This window comes from Cygnus olor, chromosome 3 (genome assembly GCF_009769625.2).
Source record: "Cygnus olor isolate bCygOlo1 chromosome 3, bCygOlo1.pri.v2, whole genome shotgun sequence".
In the NCBI taxonomy this organism is placed as follows: Eukaryota; Metazoa; Chordata; class Aves; order Anseriformes; family Anatidae; genus Cygnus; species Cygnus olor.
Window position 1 is genome coordinate 107,971,600 of NC_049171.1, and position 19,194 is coordinate 107,990,793.

General features: G+C 47.3%; 2 protein-coding genes and 1 long non-coding RNA gene across 5 annotated transcripts in view; 1 reads left to right on the forward strand and 2 right to left on the reverse strand.

Annotated features, from left to right (window-relative positions):
* LOC121068482 overlaps positions 1-6,818 on the reverse strand; it is a 21,284-nt gene extending 14,466 nt beyond the window's left edge. Inside the window, exons 1-3 of one of the 2 annotated variants that reach the window (XR_005818908.1) lie at positions 6,710-6,818; positions 5,845-5,896; positions 3,728-4,037 (exon numbers count right to left, since the gene is read on the reverse strand). This is a non-coding gene — a long non-coding RNA (uncharacterized LOC121068482). Of the gene's footprint in view, positions 1-3,012; positions 4,038-5,844; positions 5,897-6,709 lie in introns of both variants that reach the window. The other variant, XR_005818909.1, reaches the window with a different exon arrangement.
* Positions 6,735-18,422, forward strand: CST7 (cystatin F). Its single transcript, XM_040553660.1, has 4 exons — positions 6,735-7,060; positions 10,012-10,184; positions 10,503-10,619; positions 11,072-18,422. The coding sequence occupies exons 1-4, from the start codon at positions 6,985-6,987 to the stop codon at positions 11,147-11,149; spliced, it is 444 nt and encodes a 147-aa protein (XP_040409594.1). The 5' UTR covers positions 6,735-6,984; the 3' UTR covers positions 11,150-18,422.
* LOC121068479 (adipocyte plasma membrane associated protein) overlaps positions 17,986-19,194 on the reverse strand; it is a 13,227-nt gene continuing 12,018 nt past the window's right edge. For both annotated transcript variants that reach the window (XM_040553658.1, XM_040553659.1), the window contains one exon: positions 17,986-18,793. In XM_040553658.1, the coding sequence (XP_040409592.1) occupies positions 18,584-18,793 (210 nt within the window). In that variant the 3' untranslated portion in view covers positions 17,986-18,583. The remainder of the gene's footprint in view (positions 18,794-19,194) is intronic.

A 19,194-nucleotide genomic window follows, 5' to 3' on the forward strand; every position in this document is an offset into this window, starting at 1 on the left:
GTGAGCAGCACTTGCTCTTTCCAAGACACATGCAGAAACATCCCAAGACTCAGAGATAGGTAACCAAGCATCATTTTGTTCCCTGACCAGTCCCTTGTCAAGGGAGGGCCTTGTAGATTTAGTTTAGTGCAAATGGTCAAAAACTTCCTCAAACTCTTCACCATTTTCTGCTTCTATAGAAGGTGGACAGCTCTGTTGTGTTCTGAGGATGACTTTTTTATCTGTTAAGTTGATTACCTGGTGCTAAAGGGAAAGAAGGGAGAAATGCATGTAAACCCTTTCAGGAGGAGTAGAAGGGCAGGGATGTGATTGCTGTGGAAAAGCCCACATTACACTCTCAAAAGATAACAAAGCCCTGACTGATTCTTCACTTTTGTTGCTATAGAAGTGGCTTAACCATATTTTTTGGTGACGGACTTCAGCAGATAACGCTTCATTGGTCTCGGGTGGTAGCATGGCTTTTCTGCCTCTGCCCAAACTGCAGGAGATGCAGAGTGGTTGGAAAGGGCAGGGGCTTCATTTACTGTTGTGGGTCTGGACATGCACTGGTAACTCTCATGGGATAGTGGCAAGGGGGGCACTGCGAAGTTAACACTGCCTAGGGTATCACAGAAACTCATGCTGCTCTGCTTCATTCAAATTACATTCAGGACACACCGATTTTGCACTCTCCCTGGGAGAACATCTCCAACACCACACTCTGAGCCCTGCGAGCATTTTACACGTGTGGTGTTGCCAGCTGCATACGAAATCATAGCTCAGTGCCCCTCAGGTCAGCTTGTGGTTGCTCCTCACAGAGCTGAAGCAACGGGCAAGAGCTGGCAGTGGTGGTAAAAGGGAACACAGCACAGCCAAGACAGGCTGGGGCTCTCAGATCCAGGTCTGGGCAGCACTGAGTACCTGGGTACCTGTTAGACAGAGAAGCTCCATGGAGTTACAGCTGATATTTTTAAACACTGCCAGAGAGCATAGATTTGTCTTCCTTCATAGTGGGAGACCTGCATTGCGCTGCATTGCAGACACAGGCTTGCATTGCAGCACCAATATGCCTCGCTCTGTCATGCGCTTGTTTTTTTTTTATGGCTTGTGCCAAATCTGATCCTAAATAGATAAAACACAACATTGGTCTAAAAAGCAATCCTTTAAGGCTTCCAGCCTGAGACAGGCCCTCACTGCAACCCCTACTTTGGCCACCCAAATGGCTTTTTAGTAGCTCTCACCCTCTCCTGCTTCCCCATGTCCTTTCCTATGGGCAAATACACCAGGGCAAATACTTCCAATGTATCCAGAGCCAAGAGATCAGTCTATTTTCCCCACAAAACAGAAGCAATCATCTTGTGATGATGGTGCAGAACAAGTGTAGCACATCCTGGCTGGGGAAAACCCACCTGCCCTCCTTTCCTAAGAGCAGTCGTTCCTACCAAACGTTTTCAAACGGGGCGTACTGCAGAGCACAGGGACCCTGCATTTCCCCATCACTTCCCAACGCCCCATTCTTCAATCTGCACGCATTTGCTGTTCTCTTGTCAACAGCATCTGTCCTGTCTAGAGAGACTTAAACATGACAGCAGGCAGTAAAGATGCCTGCAGCTGGAAAGTAAGTGTGAGCAAAGTGGGGTACCCAACAAAGGTCTGGACAAAGGACCAGCCAGTCCTGAGTCCCCATAACATGCTGCATCATTTCCACAGGTCCCGTGCAGGCCGGGTGAATACCTGATGGATTAATTCCCAAACCATCCAGAAAGAGAAACACCAAAGCACGAGAAGCCACCTTTGCTCTGTACCCTCAGAGGGAACAAAGAGCCTCTCTCAGCCACTTCTTTAACACAGGTTTGGGGGCAGGCACAATGAATTCACCTTCATGCTTGTGTGCATTCCCAGGCAGATGCAGCTGGATGTAGACTCCAACCTTCCCCCTCCTCTGCTGGGAAAACCCCTCCCCTCTTCATGGAGGAACAGTAGCCCACTTCCTCCAGGGTGACAGCAAAGGGAGGAAAAGCAGTGATAAGCACCAGCAGTGAACGTCCACACCAGCAACTAGAGCCTGCTAACTACTTCTAATTTCCCACTGTGGTAGCTGGTCTCTAGCAGGAAGTGTCTGCAAACTCATTTAACGTTTTCACAGAGTCACGGGGTGGCTGAGGTGGGAAGGGACCTCTGGGGCCATCTGGTGCACCCCCTGCTCAAGCAGGGCCACCCAGAGCTGCTTGCCCATGACCACGTCCAGGTGGTTCTGAAGATCTCCCAGGAAGAGACCCCACAGCTTCTGTGGGCAGCCTGTGCCAGGGCTCCGTCACCCACACAGTGAAGGAGTGCTGCCTGATGTCCTTGACTACACTCAGCACCACGGCAGAGGGAGACAGAATGGAGTGAGAAGCCACCACGTGTGGATGCTGAAAAAGCGCGGTGCCAAAGGGGCAAGAGGCTTTACCACAAAGGTTTTATCACAAATGCTGTGCAAAGCCCTGGTCAGAGACAGCCATTAGCAAGACAAGCAAAATATAGAAAGTTTAATCGGGGAGATTGAGGCAGGGAACATTACAGGGTCACCAGCATCTCCTGATCAGCAACCCCTAACAAAATTGCGCTTCCCAAATAGGACTGAGAACAAGGTGTTAACTGCATTTAAAATACTTTCAGGGTGGCTTAGGAGAACAGAGATCCTCCCCTTAGAGCTGTGCTTTGAGAGAAGGTTCAGTGCTAAAGAGACCTTTGATGTGTGCGCCTGTATATCATGTTCCTGTTAGAAATGGAGGATTTGTTCTTACTAAGGTCATCAGGCTTTAGCTGATTTTAAATTCAAGTCGCAAACCTTGGATGCTTCAGTAGGAACAGCATCAGGATCTCAGTGAAACGTGCATCTTCTTTCTCATTGCAGTAGTTATAGAAAGGGGCAGGCTTGCCCTCAAATATAGTACTTCAAAAAAAGGAGAGTACGGGAGGTTTGTTCATCTCAAAGTGAATGTCAGTGCGGTCCCGAGGTGAAATATGGAGAGGTCTTTACATACATACATTCCTTACAAATGCCCCACGGTGCAATCTGTAGGCAATCTCTGTATATCAGCTGGCAGGGCCGTCGGCAGACTGGATAATGGCATGGGTGCGCTTCCCGTCACCTCAGCTCAGCCGTTCATTTGGGTCTTTCTTCTCTAGAAATGTATGGTAACCAAATTATCCTCAAGTCTTCCAGCCCGCTTTCATATTTGATTGAAATTCATCAGTTCAAAAGTTATTGCTGGTAAAAATACAGATGCAACTGCCTGAGCCTTGATGCCTTTGAAAATTCACAGCTCCTCCTGCAGTGGAGGTGCAGGCAGGGTGTTGGTGAGCTGCGGAGCATCTCCCAGAAGAGACAATGGAGCATAAGGAGGCAAATGCCCCAGGTGAGAGCAACCCAACAGTGTCAAATTCCCATTTCTCCTCTACATCCTGCTGCTGCCAGGTGCACGGACCCATTATCTCGACCTATACCATGTGGCCTCCATTACTGACTTAATCCTCTGTAAGGACTCGTGCCCTGAACCATTTCCCTCCTTCCCTTGTGCCTGACCAAACCTGCTCAGCCGTGTGCCTGCTCTGAAGGGTGCCAGTATCCTGTGGCCTGCTCAGGCGGCTCTGTGCTTAAAAGCTGCTGCTACATGAGCCACAAGGTTTTCCTCTTACAAAAGATAGGCTGAAAGACAGGTGGTCATACTTCAGGACGACAGAGGAGCAGCTGGGTCCTCACCTCAGTGCATTATCCTGGTCCTTCTTCCTAGGACTGTCCCTTCTCTGCACCTCAACACATTTCAGCAGCTGCAAAGTGCAGGTCTCCAGAGAGGAAGACGACATCATGTCCACCTTTCTCCTTTATGGCTTGCAGTCTGTTATTACCACTCTGCCAAAGTAACAGCTGTTTTTCCCACGTGCTAGTCTCCCAAAAGCTGAGATGTGGTGATTTCTCTATTCCAACTGAGAGCCAAAAAGTATCTTCTTGCTCAGATCCTTCATTAAAGCAAACCCAGCTAAATTAGCTGCCCTGGGGACCAGATGAAGGCCTGGAAGATGTAAAAAAAGATTAAAAGAAAAAAAGAAAAACCACTATTGACACTGGTAAATGTGTCTTAATTAGAAGTTTTGAAAGCACAACTCAAACACACTCTAGTCACCCTCCAATTCCCTGCAGAAGTTAATGAGATGATTTTTTTTCCACAGTCCCCCATTGATCCATGAAGTGCAAAGGGGGAATCAGAACTGCAAATGAAAAATTGTGGGTGCAGGGCTAGATGCTGATTGCATTTACAGGAGCACAATCCCAACATGATCTATGTAGCATTATTCCAGGAAGCCATGGAGGCAACCACCATGGCCAGAGGTCAGCCTTGAATGAGGGAAGCAAGAAGTGATGCTGGAAAAGTCCACGTCATGCACCAAGCGTCACGAAAATTAAACTTCAGATACTGCATTTTTATTTCTTCAATAGAAAAGAAGGAGGCAATTGCATCTTTGCTTATAGATAATATAAGTTGTGAGTTTATATTTTTATCCAAGAAGTCCCTACAGTCACACACTGTTTCTAATAATAGAGCCTAACAGTGACAGAAGAAACATACCCTAAAAACTCTCCTGCATAAAAGAAAGCAGACTCCATCTCCCACAATTTTCAATAAACGTCCCCTACACACACAAAGCCAAACAAGAGAGCTCTCCAGGCACAGGTTTCTCCCCTCTCCACTGGACAAAAATTGCCCAAAGTAGTCAGTGTTTGCATACTGTGGGCTTGGAGGAAGAGTTTGTTAAGGTTTGTCAGTTACGGGGTGAGGGTACTGTTTGGCTTTTTTTTGACATAATGGTATCTAAGAAAAAAGCTACTGCTGATTAGCGAGTAGGCCATTGCTTCCTATGAGAAGAGCACTGGGGAGATTTCATCAGCAGAGTAATGAAATGAGGTTTCTCATTAGGAAAAGGAAAAATTTATATGGAAGAACTTTAAAGGAATAATTTTAAGGAAAGAAGGGGAGAGGGAAGGCAAGAAAAGTGTGCTTTCTGCAGACACACACTGCTTTTTTCGTTGGCCTTATAAGCACTGTTAACAGTGAAGCAGTGCTCCTGAGGAAAGAGGGGTCCTGAGCTGCCCGGGAAAAGTTTGTGGAAGCAGAGATGCCACTGAAGGGGACAACTCTGCTCTGTTTGAGGTTTGTGTTTGTCTCTGGCTTCTGTGCAAAGGATGGGGCTCCACACAAGGGCCCCCCCAGCTCTCAGGTAAGGCAGCAGCAGCTGCTCAGGACGCTCTGGGTGCTGCTGGACCAGGCTCAGGCACAGTGCCTTACCTTCTGGTGCCCTCTAGTGCCAGCAGCAGAGCTGTCCTTGCAGCCATCCCGCTGGGCTGAGTGCTCCTTGCCTCCCTCTGCCTTCCTCGGTCTCCATCCCTGCTCACACCACACCTGGCCCCTGGGCTGCTCCTGCTGTCCCAGTGCACTTGTTTTTAAGCAAGGAAGGAAAGAGAGCTCGAGAAGATCCCTCCCAAATCCCTGAGCAGACCCGGTGCTTGGCCCCTCAAACTGGGACCCTTTTGAGTCGAATCAGAAGGCCGTGAGCTCAGCAGGAAGCAAAGAGAGAAGAAAAGGGACAGAGGTCCCAGGGGAACCCCTTCCTGGCTCATCAAGTGGCAGGATGGCAAAGGGATTTTAGCAACACACAGATGCGTTAGGATCCTGTGACCAGGCTCAGGCCATGGTGTAAGCTCAGAACAAACTAAAAAAACCCAACCAATACAGTACCTCTCATGCTCTCAACATTTTCCATGGACTTTGAGGTCTGATTCAGAAGCTCTGTGCAATAGGACTGATGATAAGTGTGACTCACCCTGCTTGCCCATTCCTTCATGGTGGGATTTTCAACGGGGAGTTGACCTCATCTCTACAGAGAAACAATCAGATGAGTCTCCCCTGGCTTCTTACATGCCACCCATGCCGGCCTGCTTTAGGAATTTCCTTCAGGCAATAAGATGGGTTTGCCCAAAGGAGCACAGTTCATTGCTGGGGCAAGTGAAAGGCAACAACCACCTTCCTGCTCACCTAAAACAAACGTACACCTGCAGACTAAGGTCTGCCACCCCCTGCCCCTCAGTGTGGTGTCAGCTCATCTCCCATTCTCCCGAACCCCAAATCTTCCCCATACTTAAGCTCCTCAGCATGGGCCAACACCACCTGGAGATGACCACTTGGAGCACTGACCCTTGGGAAACCAAGCCCAGGGCTGAGCAGCTCTGCAAGCCACAGAGAACCCAACTAACCCTCTCGCTGTGTTTGTCTTGCTCTCTGGAAAGCACCTGGAGAAAATTTTACCTCCTCGGAGCAGGACACATCCTGCTCTCAAAACCCCCTTTGTAAATGTGGGAGCACAGCATTGCCCCAGCCACTGAAGTCAAAATCCTCTCCAGTAGGCTCCACAGAGCCTCCTCAAGTGGGTACCCCTGAAATTTCCTTGTCGTTCCCTACCCCCAGTTCACCCCCACTCCACATGTCCACATCAGGAGAAGCAAGACCCATCTTCTCTGTCGCTCTTCCCCACACACAGACACGCATACACAAGTCAAGAACCACATCCCCAGGGCTCACTGCCCATTTCTTAAGGGCTACATTTCCCCATGAATCTCAAAGCATACGAGCGTTACTCTCCTCACCCCACCACCCTTCCCGGAGCACAGGATGGGCGTTACATCACGTACCTCTGCCCAACCCCTGGGGATCACAAAGCAAAAGTCCCCATCTGACGCAGGGCGGGTGCTGCAGTCACCAAGGCAGAGCTTTGTGGTGGGGCTCTGAGGTGCGTGGTCACCAGCAGGAGACAAAGTCAGTGTCAGAGCCACCACCGTTCGGGGGGGCTGGGGTGCTTTTCTCCCCTCGCAGCCAATAAAAGGGCTGTGAAGAGGCACATCTTCCCCTGCAGGAAGCGGGGCAGTCACGTCTCTCGCTGGCAGGCTCCTCTCGCGAAGCGCTGGAGATGGCAGTAAGCCTCGCCTGCAGCTTCGCCACACTTTGCTGTTTAGCGCTCTGGGGCTTCACCAGGACTTCTGATGGTAAGAGCCGAAAATAATTTCTGTTTTCCTCGTGCTTCAAGTCCTGTGACCGCAGCTCTCCTCTAACCGCTGCCTGTGCTGGCTCGGGGTTCAGACTTTAGCTGAAACTTCGACTGCTTAAAAGGCTTTCCCTCCCTTTAGCAAGCCATGCTACCCAGGAACATCACCTAAGGATATCAAAGTCAACTTCCAGTTTCAGCTTATTTGTTGGTGTTTAAACTCTGCACGACCTCAATTATTAAATCTAAAGACTGTGGGTAACAATTTGGCTGCTAAGTACAGATGGGCACTTGAGTACTGACTTTAATGAAACATTACTCCTTATCGTTTCTTTCTTTGCTGAGCAAGGAAACTCTTTTGATTGCAGCTGGCCTTAAATCTTTGGGACGGCAGTGGCAGACAGGAGTGTTTTCTCTCTGAAGGTTTTAGCTCTACTACAGCGTTGCTTTGGTTCTTATACACGAAAAGCACTAACATGCTCAGGGATGGCGTTTGGTTAGCCAACAGCATTTTGTTTCGGCTGTGGTTTCCTTTGGGGGTTGCAGAAGCATGCAGGAACTCTGTTGTGTCTTAAATATAAAGATAAAAAACAGCCTTGCTCCTAGTAATGAGGAGGAGGTTTTGAAAGCACCCCCATTAAGAAAAAAAAAAAAAAGAGATCTGCAAAAATGTCCCCATTTTCTTCCCTGCAGGCTGGGAGAGAGCATCCACAGGACTGCTCTCTCGTACCGCAGGAATAGGACCCCCAGGTTACTCCTTAATGAGGAAAGCACGAGATAGATCCTTCAACACATTTGGCTCACCTCTGCAAGAACAGCGTTCTCTTGCTTAACAGCAGGCAGTTGCCTGTAAACTCAGAGCAAGAAAGCCATCTGCCTTCCTAATGCCCCGCAGAAACTGGAGGCAGGCCAGACCCTCCCACACACCCCAACACCTCTCCTCCCATGTTCAAACCCAGAAGCAAAGATAAGATATAGAGATACAAACGCTCTGACCCTAAGCATCTCCACGTAGAGTGGTAAGAGTCATTGTTCCCAGCCTGAGACCACATCCTCTGTGAGATTTAAGTGTCAGGTCACACAGTGCTTCTCCTCCCACCCAGGCTAGGACTTACAAGTGTGGGCTGGGGGGTGTTTTAACACCACTGGTACACATAGAGCCTCACACTGGTATCTGAAAGACTGGGCCACTCTACTTTGCTCCAGAAGCAGAGCCAACACCTTATAGACACTCAGCTCCTTAAGGCACAAGGAGTGGCCCTCAAGGACCAAACCTGTGGAAAAGCTATCAGAAAAGGTTGCAATGAGGAATATCAGAACTACAGGTGCCTCACACCAGGGTGTCTGGATTTTGTAAAGACAGTGGTGAAAACTACTCCAAACAGCAAAAGTTGTGTTGTTTCAGACCGTTGTGTGCACCACAGAGTGACCACCTTGAACCAGAATCAAAGCGCATCAAGAAAAATAAATCCTAGCCTTGAGGAATCTGGGTCACCAGCATAAAACAGGAGGTCTTTCGTGCTGATGCAGGAAAGAGCACCGCATCCCTGAGGAAGAGGAAAGCTGGCCGTACAGACAAAGCCCAAATCAAGGTCCTGCTCTGTCCCAGACTTCTTCTCTGTCATAGGGTAGGTCCCGTATGGCCCCCTCTGGAACTGCCTGTGGGTCCCACCACCTTAGCCCTAAGGCAGTGTCCCTGTTCAGGACAAAAGGACACAGAGATGCTTTGAACAGTCTTACCCATGAGCTGAGCAGTGGATAAGACGTCCTGCCCAAGAAATACCTTCAGTACTAGGCCGCAAGGTCACGAATCTCTGTGACTTTTGAATCCCACCCTTGCTGCAGTGGGAGAACATCATCATCCCACAGAGAACGGCCTCAGGAACTACAGGTGGTTTCAAGGCTGGTAGGTGAAAAATACACTGCCACATTGCCCAGCACTGGCTGCACACCCAGTCCCAACACAGATCAGAGACATGAGACTGTAAAGCCTGTCACCCCCACACCAGAGACACGTCACCTGCAGAACATCCACTCCTCTCTGAGCCACATGGCCTGTGTCTCTTGGCTCCTATCTGCAAGAAAAATGGGATCATTACAACAGCCAGGGTATAGGACAGGAAGAGATGTGAATTTGGACATCCTGAGGTTGAGAGGGAACACGGAGCTGAGTCTCTCCTTCGCAGACCAGTGCTTTAACTACTGAGCAATGTTACCAGGGTGTGCAGTCAGCAGCACTGCAGAGTAGGGTGTGATCATGTAATTAGGATGTACACGTGCAACCTGAAGGCTGAATCCTTCCAGGCTCCTGTGTTGATGGTAGCACGTGATGCTCCATTTTGTTGTTGGTTTTTGTTTGTTTGTGTTTTAAATAGACTCTGGGTCACCACATTGGCTCTCTTTTCTACTTTGGAGCAAGATAAGCTAATTATTTTTCTTAGTAGAAACTAGCTTAAATGCACAGGGTGTTCTGTGGCTCAGCGGAGAGCTCTTAGTGAGACCTAACTGTGAAAAAAAAAAAGCTGGAGGTGCTAAAAAAACTTTGCTTTTGCAGAAAATGAGTACAAACTTCGGGTTCAAGTTCACATGCACGTGTGAATGCAGGCTTGCTGCCCACACACAACCCCAAGAGTCACCTCCTCAACTGGCAGGCCTTGGCATCAACAGCAGCACGAGAACTTGTGCAGGCTCAGGATTTCTTCCTCTTGTGTTTCAGGAAAGGGGGGTGGAAGCAAGGGTGAAGTGGGCGAGGTATGGGCATCAAGTGTGAGCTTCAGGATTCTTCTGAATTATTGAAAGGACAACTGGAGATGCAGGGAAAATAGCTGCACACCTAAGAACACAGAGTAATAAAGGCTGTGTGGAAAGATGTGCTCATGGCTGAACAAACCCCAACCTCCCATGGTTTTAGCCACTCCATGTGTTTCATGATCATGTTTTGTGTTGTTCCAGGTACCTACATACCACCACCTCATTCAACCACGAAACCTGGCTTTCCTGTGCCTATGGACACTGACAATCCTGGTGTTCGCAAGGCAGCTCGCTTTGGGGTTTACCAATACAACAACAGTTCCAACGACCTCTTTCTGTTTAAAGAATGGCAAATAAACAAAGCCATGGTGCAGGTAAGAAGACACACTTCTGCTGGTCCTCCAAACCATTCACCAGCTGACCCTGCTACAGAGCACCCAGGACATAGGAGTGCTAGATCCTCCTCAGGGCTGCTATGCATGCCCAAAGATAAACAGCACATGTCCCTCTATCCCATTTAACTACTCCACGGGAGGTGTTTCCACCATTTGTGTTATGTAATTTAACATAAAACACTTCCACCCACACCGTCACACACAATTCGCAGAGGTAGCACTTGATCCCTCACCAGTAGCTTCTTTCAGCATCCCTTTCCCCTGCCTTACTTTAAAGGAGGAAACTACTTTCTCTAGATTGTCAGAGGGCTGAAATACATGCTCCACGTGGAAATCGGCCGCACGGTGTGTGAGAAGAGGGAGCACTCCAGCCTGGACAGCTGTCACTTCCAGAGGAAGAAAAAACTGCAACAGGTAGGTAGCCACTTTCATGGGGGTACCCAATAACTGGGGTGATCCTCGGCCAGCTCTCACTGTGCAGTCATTTCACACCAGCTCTGCCATGTCCCCGTGGAAGTACAAGCTTTCCCTGTGTGGAGCCACCTAGTGAGGCAGGTTTATCTGTATAAGCAGCACAGTACCTCCTGCGTCCAGGGCCAGCTCCGGTCTGAAAGGAGTTGAAGCAGACACGGCCGTTTAGCCTGTATTCCTGGATAGCAGAACCTGCTAAATACAGAGATTTCCTGGTAGGAGAAAATCTTTCCAGGGCTTTTCCCAGTAAGATATGGTTATTTGGCAAACAGCACTTTTCCCACGATGGGGAAACACTAAAAGATGCTCTTCTCTCCTGCCCCAACATAGCCCACAATGCCGAGAGCAAGCAGCAGCCAGCTGAACTTTGTCACCCATTTCTCTTTTATCTGCAGATGCTGAAATGCTATTTTGAGGTCTGGATAGTGCCTTGGTTACAGAAAGCACACGTCCCTGTTGCTCTCTGCCATTGACCCACCTTTTCCCATGAGAGTGTGATTTGCAGGGGATCTACCATCGTGAGTTTTTCCTTGTCTGGACTTCTGAGGCCAAAACTGAAGTGGGGAACAGCTGTACAGAATCAACACAGAACTTTTCTCTCAAAGCACACGGTTGGTTGTTTCTACCTGTCCCTGAGGAAGATGCTCAAAATCTGAGTAATGAAGAAAAGACTTGCCTTGATCAAATTTATTGCTATCCAGTTGTGTATCTCTTTTTCTGAAACTAAACCACAGATGAGAACATGTTGTCATTCATTCACTAGAGAGCATTTCACCGTCTTTGACTGAGATTTCCAAGCAGTGTGAACAGACCCAGGATGCTCTGTTGGACTTGCGTTGTATGATGAGTCTTCATGCAGCTATGATATAAACAAGCCTAAACCACAGCACACACAAATTTAACACTGGAAATCTTTACAATAGGACAGTATGCCTGGGGATACACACACACGAGCGTTAAAGGGTCTCCAGAGCCAGAGAACAGTTTAGATATATCTATCAGGAATGCATGAGGTAGAGCTGTTCTTTCCTCAAGTCAAGAATATGGATGAGACTGTCCTACGACACACCCATAGCTCAAAAACAGTACAGCCTAAATACTGTTTCTACATTAATCAAAAGCTAATCTGCTATGAAAGGGCATCGTTGCAAATGCTAAGACAAATAAACACAATCATTTCCAAAGCATATTTTTGCTGAGGTTATACAACATAGTTTCATTCACGTTAATATTCAGTATTTAATTTCTGTTTGTCTACAGCTTATATTGAATTTTAGCAGAATGATGGGCTGGCCTATGTGGGTGCCTTCCTCTCTTTAAGCCTTCACTCTTCATGCAGATTATTGCTCACACAGGACTAAGGCCCCTATTTCATAGAATCACAGAATCATTAAGGTTGGAAAAGACCTTCAAGATCACCAGGTCTAACCATCCCCCTACCACCAATGTCACCCACTAAACCATGTCCCTAAGCACCACGTCCAACCTTTCCTTGAACACCCCCAGGGACGGTGACTCCACCACCTCCCTGGGCAACCCGTTCAATGCCTGACTGCTCTTTCTGAGGAGAAATTTGGAAGGATTTAGGTAACTATTACCTTAGAACAGCAACAAAGCCTTGGCCTACATTCATTCATATATTTATAAATTAATAGGGCCCTGACCTAAGCTATAAACATCCCTTTCTTTCCACAAATACACCCTTGCTTCTCACAGCTGTTGCTTTTCGCTCTATTGCACCTCCTATTAGCAGGGGCACCCCCACTTTCAGCCTTTTTAACGATCATTTGGTCAAGAACGGCCCCTGATGGGCTCCAGGCCAAGGTCCAAGGACCCTGAAGCCAGACGGGCTGTTCACAGCACAGCTGAGGCTGCTCTGCTCGTGGTAGTAGTGCCACAGCAAGCCTTTGCAGGCAGATCACTTGACAGTCGACTCAGAGTCAATTCCCCATTTGTTAAAAAACAAGAGTTAAAGCCAGATGCATCTGGCATCACACAGGTTGACAAACACAACGTGCCCGTGCTGCTGTCCTAAGAAAAATGCAGCAAGATTGTTCAGACATTTCTATCCAAACAGGCTAGTTTGGAAGCAAAGGAGAGCTGCATGTTTTACACGAAACTATTGGCAGCACTTCCTACAGCACAGATGAGTTCTTTGCAACCAAGTCAGCAGGAAAGCAGGCAAGCACCTTCTGAGAAAGATAGATATGCTGCTGCTGCTATAAATATAAGCCTAAGTGTTTACTGTAACATTACAATAAGCAAGGCACGCTGGAATAGCAGCATATGTCATCTCCAAGTAGATAACAGTTAACATGACCAACGGAAGGAGCAGGGCTAAAGCCAGCTGAGCTCTTAGTCCACCTCCGAGCACCTCAAGCACCTCACTAGGGAAGGAATTCAGCAATTAAACAGTCTCCCATCAGGCAGACACTACCAGCTGCAGTTCTTTTAGGTCAGTGCTAAGTACCACTGAGTCACAATGACGTCCAGCAGTCAAGCTGAAGTCTCTGCCCAAGATGCAGTCTTGCTAGAATTTACACCAAGGTTAACTGTTTACCAGTTAATACTGAGAGTTCATACCTTTGCAGAGGCTCTGACATCTATTCCTGCCAACAAAGACAATTACATAAAAATAAATACATCCAATAAAAATGTAGAGCCTAAGGAGAGAAGGAAGAGTTGTTCCTGCCAGCCCCAGATGCCAGAGAAAAAGGAACAATCCCAGCAGCAGCACTAAGAGCTCCTGGGAAAACCAAAGCTGGTACTTCAGAGGAATCTGTTCATATAGGAGCATTACAAGCAAGCTGAAGGAGCAGCTTCCTTTGGTTTCAGACAGTGCTCCCAGCATGCTGGAAGCACAAGTGCTTGGTGCATTACAAATTTTCTGAGCTCGTCTCCTTATGAGGATGCTTAGCCTCTTCTGGACTAGTGTTCCCTAACAGCTCTGCCACAGAGAGGGATGGGCTGCAGGCTGAGGAGCCCTTTGTGCACCCAAACCAAGCCAGCCTACGTTTCCCCAGAGCTTCGCAGTGCCTAGTGATCTGCACTGTGATCTGAGCGGGTCAGTCAAAACTCCCCCATTTTTGTTCAAAAGCTTTGCTATGCAGCTGCTTCCCCCCACACTCCCACTTATTGATTACATAGGAAACAGCCTGCCAGCTACCAAAATAAATGAACTCTGACTGACATACCACTTCGCAGTCTCTTCACATCAGCAGCTCCACATTTTGGACACGGCAGGCCTTTATATATCAGTTGTCTGTCAAGTTGTGAAATTAGGTACACCCAGAACCTGTTGGCAGCTGGAGTGTCATGCATGGAGTTACACAGAACCAAGATGAGGTTTAACTAGCAGTGGCTCTATATGGAGACATGACTTTCTGCTGGCTGGGAGGAAACCACTTGCATTTAGGTCACTATGACAACTTACTGCTAAATTTTTCAGTCCGTACCTCAAACGAAGAAGCAAAATGAGCTACAGTCAGTCCCGTGTGGTTATTCTTTTCTAGCACCAGCTTTTCTAAGCAAACGAGATGAGAAAGTCTACGTGTCAGCATCACAAGATCTCTGTTGTGACCACTGTCCAGACAGACCCAGAAGTTTAGGAGACACCATCCCACCTGCAAAGGCCACTGCTGCAAAGCAGACTCAGCTTTAAAGGAAGCGGATTTGGACCATGGCCTTCCAATCAATTTTATCATCTGTTTGCACTGAAATACCAACCTCTGCAGAAGTGTCATGGGTATTATGTATACATGCACCATCTTCCAGCAGCTCTACTGTATGCTTGCTCCAGAATAGGGACAGGGCAGTTAGCTGGGGAATAACATCTTAAATAGCTTCAGCAAAATTTCCTGACATTTTTGCCCTGCAGAAACATCCATTCCACCAACAAAGCAAAAACATGGTGATACAAAACGTATCTTTAAAATACACATCTTTCAGGAGACTGGGCACTGTTTTCTAGTTCTATATCCCAAAGTTTTGGAGAAGCTTGGGTGAAACACAGAAAGTAACCTCAGAACCCTCTCGGAGTTGTGCAGAGAGGGTTTCTGCCCTTCTTAGGAAGCCACAGAGCCTTTCTCCTGACACCCAAAACAATCTTGTCCTGACAAGATCTTTGAACACTGCTGCAAATGCTCCCGCTTCTAGAGAAGTGCCAGCCCCAGAGCTGCAAAGGTGTCATGTTCCTGCACTGGCATCATGAAGAAAGAGAAGGCAGAGCTGTCTTTTTTCCAAGCCTCACTTCCAGCTTTCCCTGTTGCTCACAGCGGATGTGTCAGGAGCCACCTGAAACCATAACATGCCACTGACTCACACATCAGTGGAAGCAGAATGAGCCTGTAAAAGCAGGCTTCTCATTAGCACCAAAAGGAGTTCATGCCAGTTTGTTACACAGGCATGTTAATGCTTTTGCATTACTCTGGGACGGTTGCATTTGAGGAACTAGCAGCAATCACAAGCATCTGAGCTTCCACGAAAACGCTGTTCTTAAGAACCATTCATGGTGAGGCAATGAAAGAGCTGTGTGTCAACCAACCTGTTTCACCTGAGCTCTGCAGCTACAGACCATCCCACTTCTGCTTACCAAGGATGGACTGCCAGCACACAGCACCAGGAACGGGAGCCAACGCCACCTGAGCTCAGGAAAGGCACTCCTTTGAGCCTCTGCAGACTTTGGGTCTCTTTGGACTGGAGCTATGCAGACCCTGTGTTCAGATACACACCAGAAGAGCCTTTAGAAGCACAGTGACACCTCTAGCTGGTACTGCAATTCCACCCAGGTGCCTGCTGATACTGCAGCCACCCTCAATAAGTGGCCCCCTTTCAATTTTAGTGGCCATGGAAGCACTGGCAGTCTTGGGCCAGGAACCTCTCTTATCAGGAAGAGTCAAGCATACCAGCTCTTTCCTAGACATGGTGCCTTACATGCCACACTTCGGATTGAGCTTGAACTCCCAGGGCCAAGCACAGTGCTGAAAAACCTTGCAGAAAAGTTTCAGGTCATTATCAAAACACAGGAGACAGCCACATCACCTCTCTGAAGAAAAGGTTAACTCATATTTACGTCCATAATATTTCATTTTAGCTGAGGATTTAAACTTCTTGTGACAAACAAAATACCAACAGCCTGGCTAAATCGCATGCCCCCATGTAGTTTGTTGCTCAGTTGTGCAGCCTATCACCGCTTTACATTCAGTGCTTTACAAACTTGAATGGTATTTCTGCTTTTGTACAAAGGGAACAGCAGACCAGACTTGTACCCCATGAACTTTCCCTATTTACAGGAGCTGGGCAGACAGGTTTTATGCAATCTGAAAAATTAAACTGAGGAGAGCTCCACTCATACCCTCTGTCCAAAGGCTAAACTTCTAGACAAACTCATTTAGACTGCAGCTCTTCAGCTACTTTCCAACCAAGCACAGACAAAACCAGCAATTTCTGTTGCCAGGGGGACACAACAAGAGGCAGGGCAAAACAACAGACGCTACAAAGACTTCTATGGGGATGAATTCCTGCTTGCCTCTGAAGCCCACTGCCAGAACTCACCTCCTGCCCACAGGTCAGTGCAGGGCCTGCCTTTCATCCACCTGCAGTTATTTCTAAAGCAGCAGTGGCTGGAGGCCCACTCTGCCCAGCTGGAGAGGTCCAGCCAGCAAAAAACCTGTACCACCAACCAGCAAGGAGAGGAAGGAACTGAACTTCCCTGAGATGCAGTGGCCAACATGGATCCCAAGTGCTCAAGGCAATCTTAAAAGGGAATCGGTTGCACAAAAGCTATTACGTGTGGCATGTCTAAACAACCGAGGTCCATTTCCCTACAAAAGACAGCACAAGTTATTCAGTTAGATACTTTCGCAAGCACTAGAGCTAACTTCGCAAAAACAGACAAAGCTGTGCTTGCCTCAAGGCCACCAAAGCACTAACCTGAAACAAGCCCCACAGCAACCTTGCTCTTGCACCCCTGATTTAAAAGCTCTCACCAAGTTCAATCCTCATGTCCCATGAGACAGAAAAATAGGCTAACAAGGGCTAGCAGAACAGCGCTAGCCAGCTGCTCCTTAAACAGCCTGCCTTTTTTCCAGGAAGAGATGGTGCAAGAGTGTCCCATTCGCAGCCCTTCTTCAGCATTCCCATAGCACGAGTCCATCAGGCAGGTCACACTTCTCAGCCTTTCACTTGCCACAGAATCACTCAATTCTCTTTCCACAAGTAATTAAGAAAGGGCTCAGCCAGACCAAAGGCCAGAGCCTTCAGCAACTCATCTGCCAGGCTTCTTTTTCCTCTTACTGAGCTTCCTCCCAAATCCAGTAGCCACTGGAATAAGCAAAAGGGCTGGTGAGCGTGACCAGCCCCTAGCCCGTATGGGAGCAAGTCACCCTGATCCAGCACCCACCTGCTACCTGCCACAGGGCTGCTGCAGTCTGTAGTAACACAGCATGAAGTGACAGAGCTCTGACAGAAAGCAATCACCTTCTGTGCCTGTCTCTGTTACAGGAGGGATATGCAAATGGAAGCCAGTGAAAGCAGATGACACGTTAAACATCATCTTCCGTTTCTCTGGTGCTTTTCTTTATACATCAAGCAAATCTTGGTTATTTCCTTTTCAAAGGTGAGAAAACGGAGCAACAGAGTTAGTCTATGTTTGACTATCACCCAGTGGCAGAAAGAGAACAAGCAGTAATCTTCAGTCCCGGAACAGGAATCAATGCACTAAAATCACACAGCTGCTAAAGTAACACCATGAAATTCCTATATAAGGTGGGGAAAAAAAATTAATGAAAGTGTAAACTGAACAGCATTTCCTTTGCAGTGCTTGTAAGAAAATCATTTCTTGGATTCACCAGACTATCTGTCAATGCAGGAAGTACATAATATCCTCTGGAAATGCCAGGAAGCATCCATGAGCTACTACCCCATTTCAAGATTTTCCTCCAAAGCCCTCCTCACCCACTATTATTAGATTTTACACAGGACATTCCAGTCCATATCCACCCTCACATAAGGACCTTCACCAAAACCTTCCCCTCTTCTCCATAAAAAGCATGCTGAAGCATTCCCTTCCCTCCCTTAAAAAGCATTCCCTTCCCTCCCATGCCCCTCAGAAACGGCCACCTACGTAATGAACAGGACACTTACCGGACCTGATAAACATGGAGGTAATACTCTAAGTGACCCACTTTAAACCCACTGGAACTAGTCTTTAATAACATTGAAAATGCAACTTCCATTCATCACTCAACTACAATGCTATAAAAAAAAAACACACAGGAATCCACAGATAATGATCAAATTAGATTCTTCATGTTGATTAACTGTTTACTGCAGTTTCTGATGTTGATTACACAGGCTGGAATTGAAGAAACCTGAATGGTATAACTATATTTCTAGGCACGTTCTGGATGTTGCTGTCTCTACCACAGCACCATGGGATGACATTAGAACATGCAGCGTAATCAATCCTAAACAGTTGGCTTTAAAACAAACACGTGCAAGACACCCTCTTCAACCCAAATCATACACGATTAAATTCCATACATCATAAATCCTTCCAGCATAAGGAAGACGTACAGTTGCATTAAGGGCGACAGATGATGTCTTTTTAAGAAAACTCCAAACAGGGTTGGGTTTGTAAAAGCAATCAATTTTGTGTGAGCATATAACCGTACGAAGATGCCCCACCGTACGTTAATATGCATGCCAACTCCAAAGCAAGAGCAGTCAAACCATGAAGAGGACAGATACAGCAAGCCGTACATTTTCATACGGCAGCAGAACAGTGCTACTGCACACACTAACAGGCTGTCTTCGTTTTTCCTCCTTGGTCACACTGTTTAAAACACATGCTTCCTTCGTACCTCTAGAGCATTACAGGACAGTGGCACTTTATCATATATGGACAGTTAAACGTGCTGAAGATTAAGTCTGCAAATAAATGGAGACCGGAAGGAGCCCAGGTAGAGATATCCGTCGTGTTCATGTACGTCGCTAACATAAGCTACTGTCATTCCAGTAGGATCATGAAAGCTTCTTTTGTAGGACCCTGTCTCACTAAGTTCAACAACAAGGCTACGCTTAGGCAAAAACTTGGTCACAGTTTCCTGACTCAGCAACTATGAAGAAAAGAAAAAAAAGAAAGTTAACGGAAGATTTTGTTGTACGTAATTAGAAGTCAGACACACAGTTAAAGACCATCCCACACTCCTTCAAGAAAGCAGCTAAGAACAAAAGCACCCATTTTGAGTAAACTCTATTATGTAGGCTTTACACATTAACATCTGAGGAGAAAAATAAGTCAACTTTAAAGGAATGACCAGCAGAAATGTACGCTGATACTAGGCTGACTGAATGTCCTCACAGGAAGCAGCGGCTTGTTCTGGTGCAGCTGACATCATGCACTGCTCCCTGTAGCATTACTCAGTTAAGGATCCTGCACTGCATCAGGAAAAAACAGCAGGTTTTACAGAGACAGCACAGCACAGATAAGAATTCATTTCGGATGGAAGTGCCATTT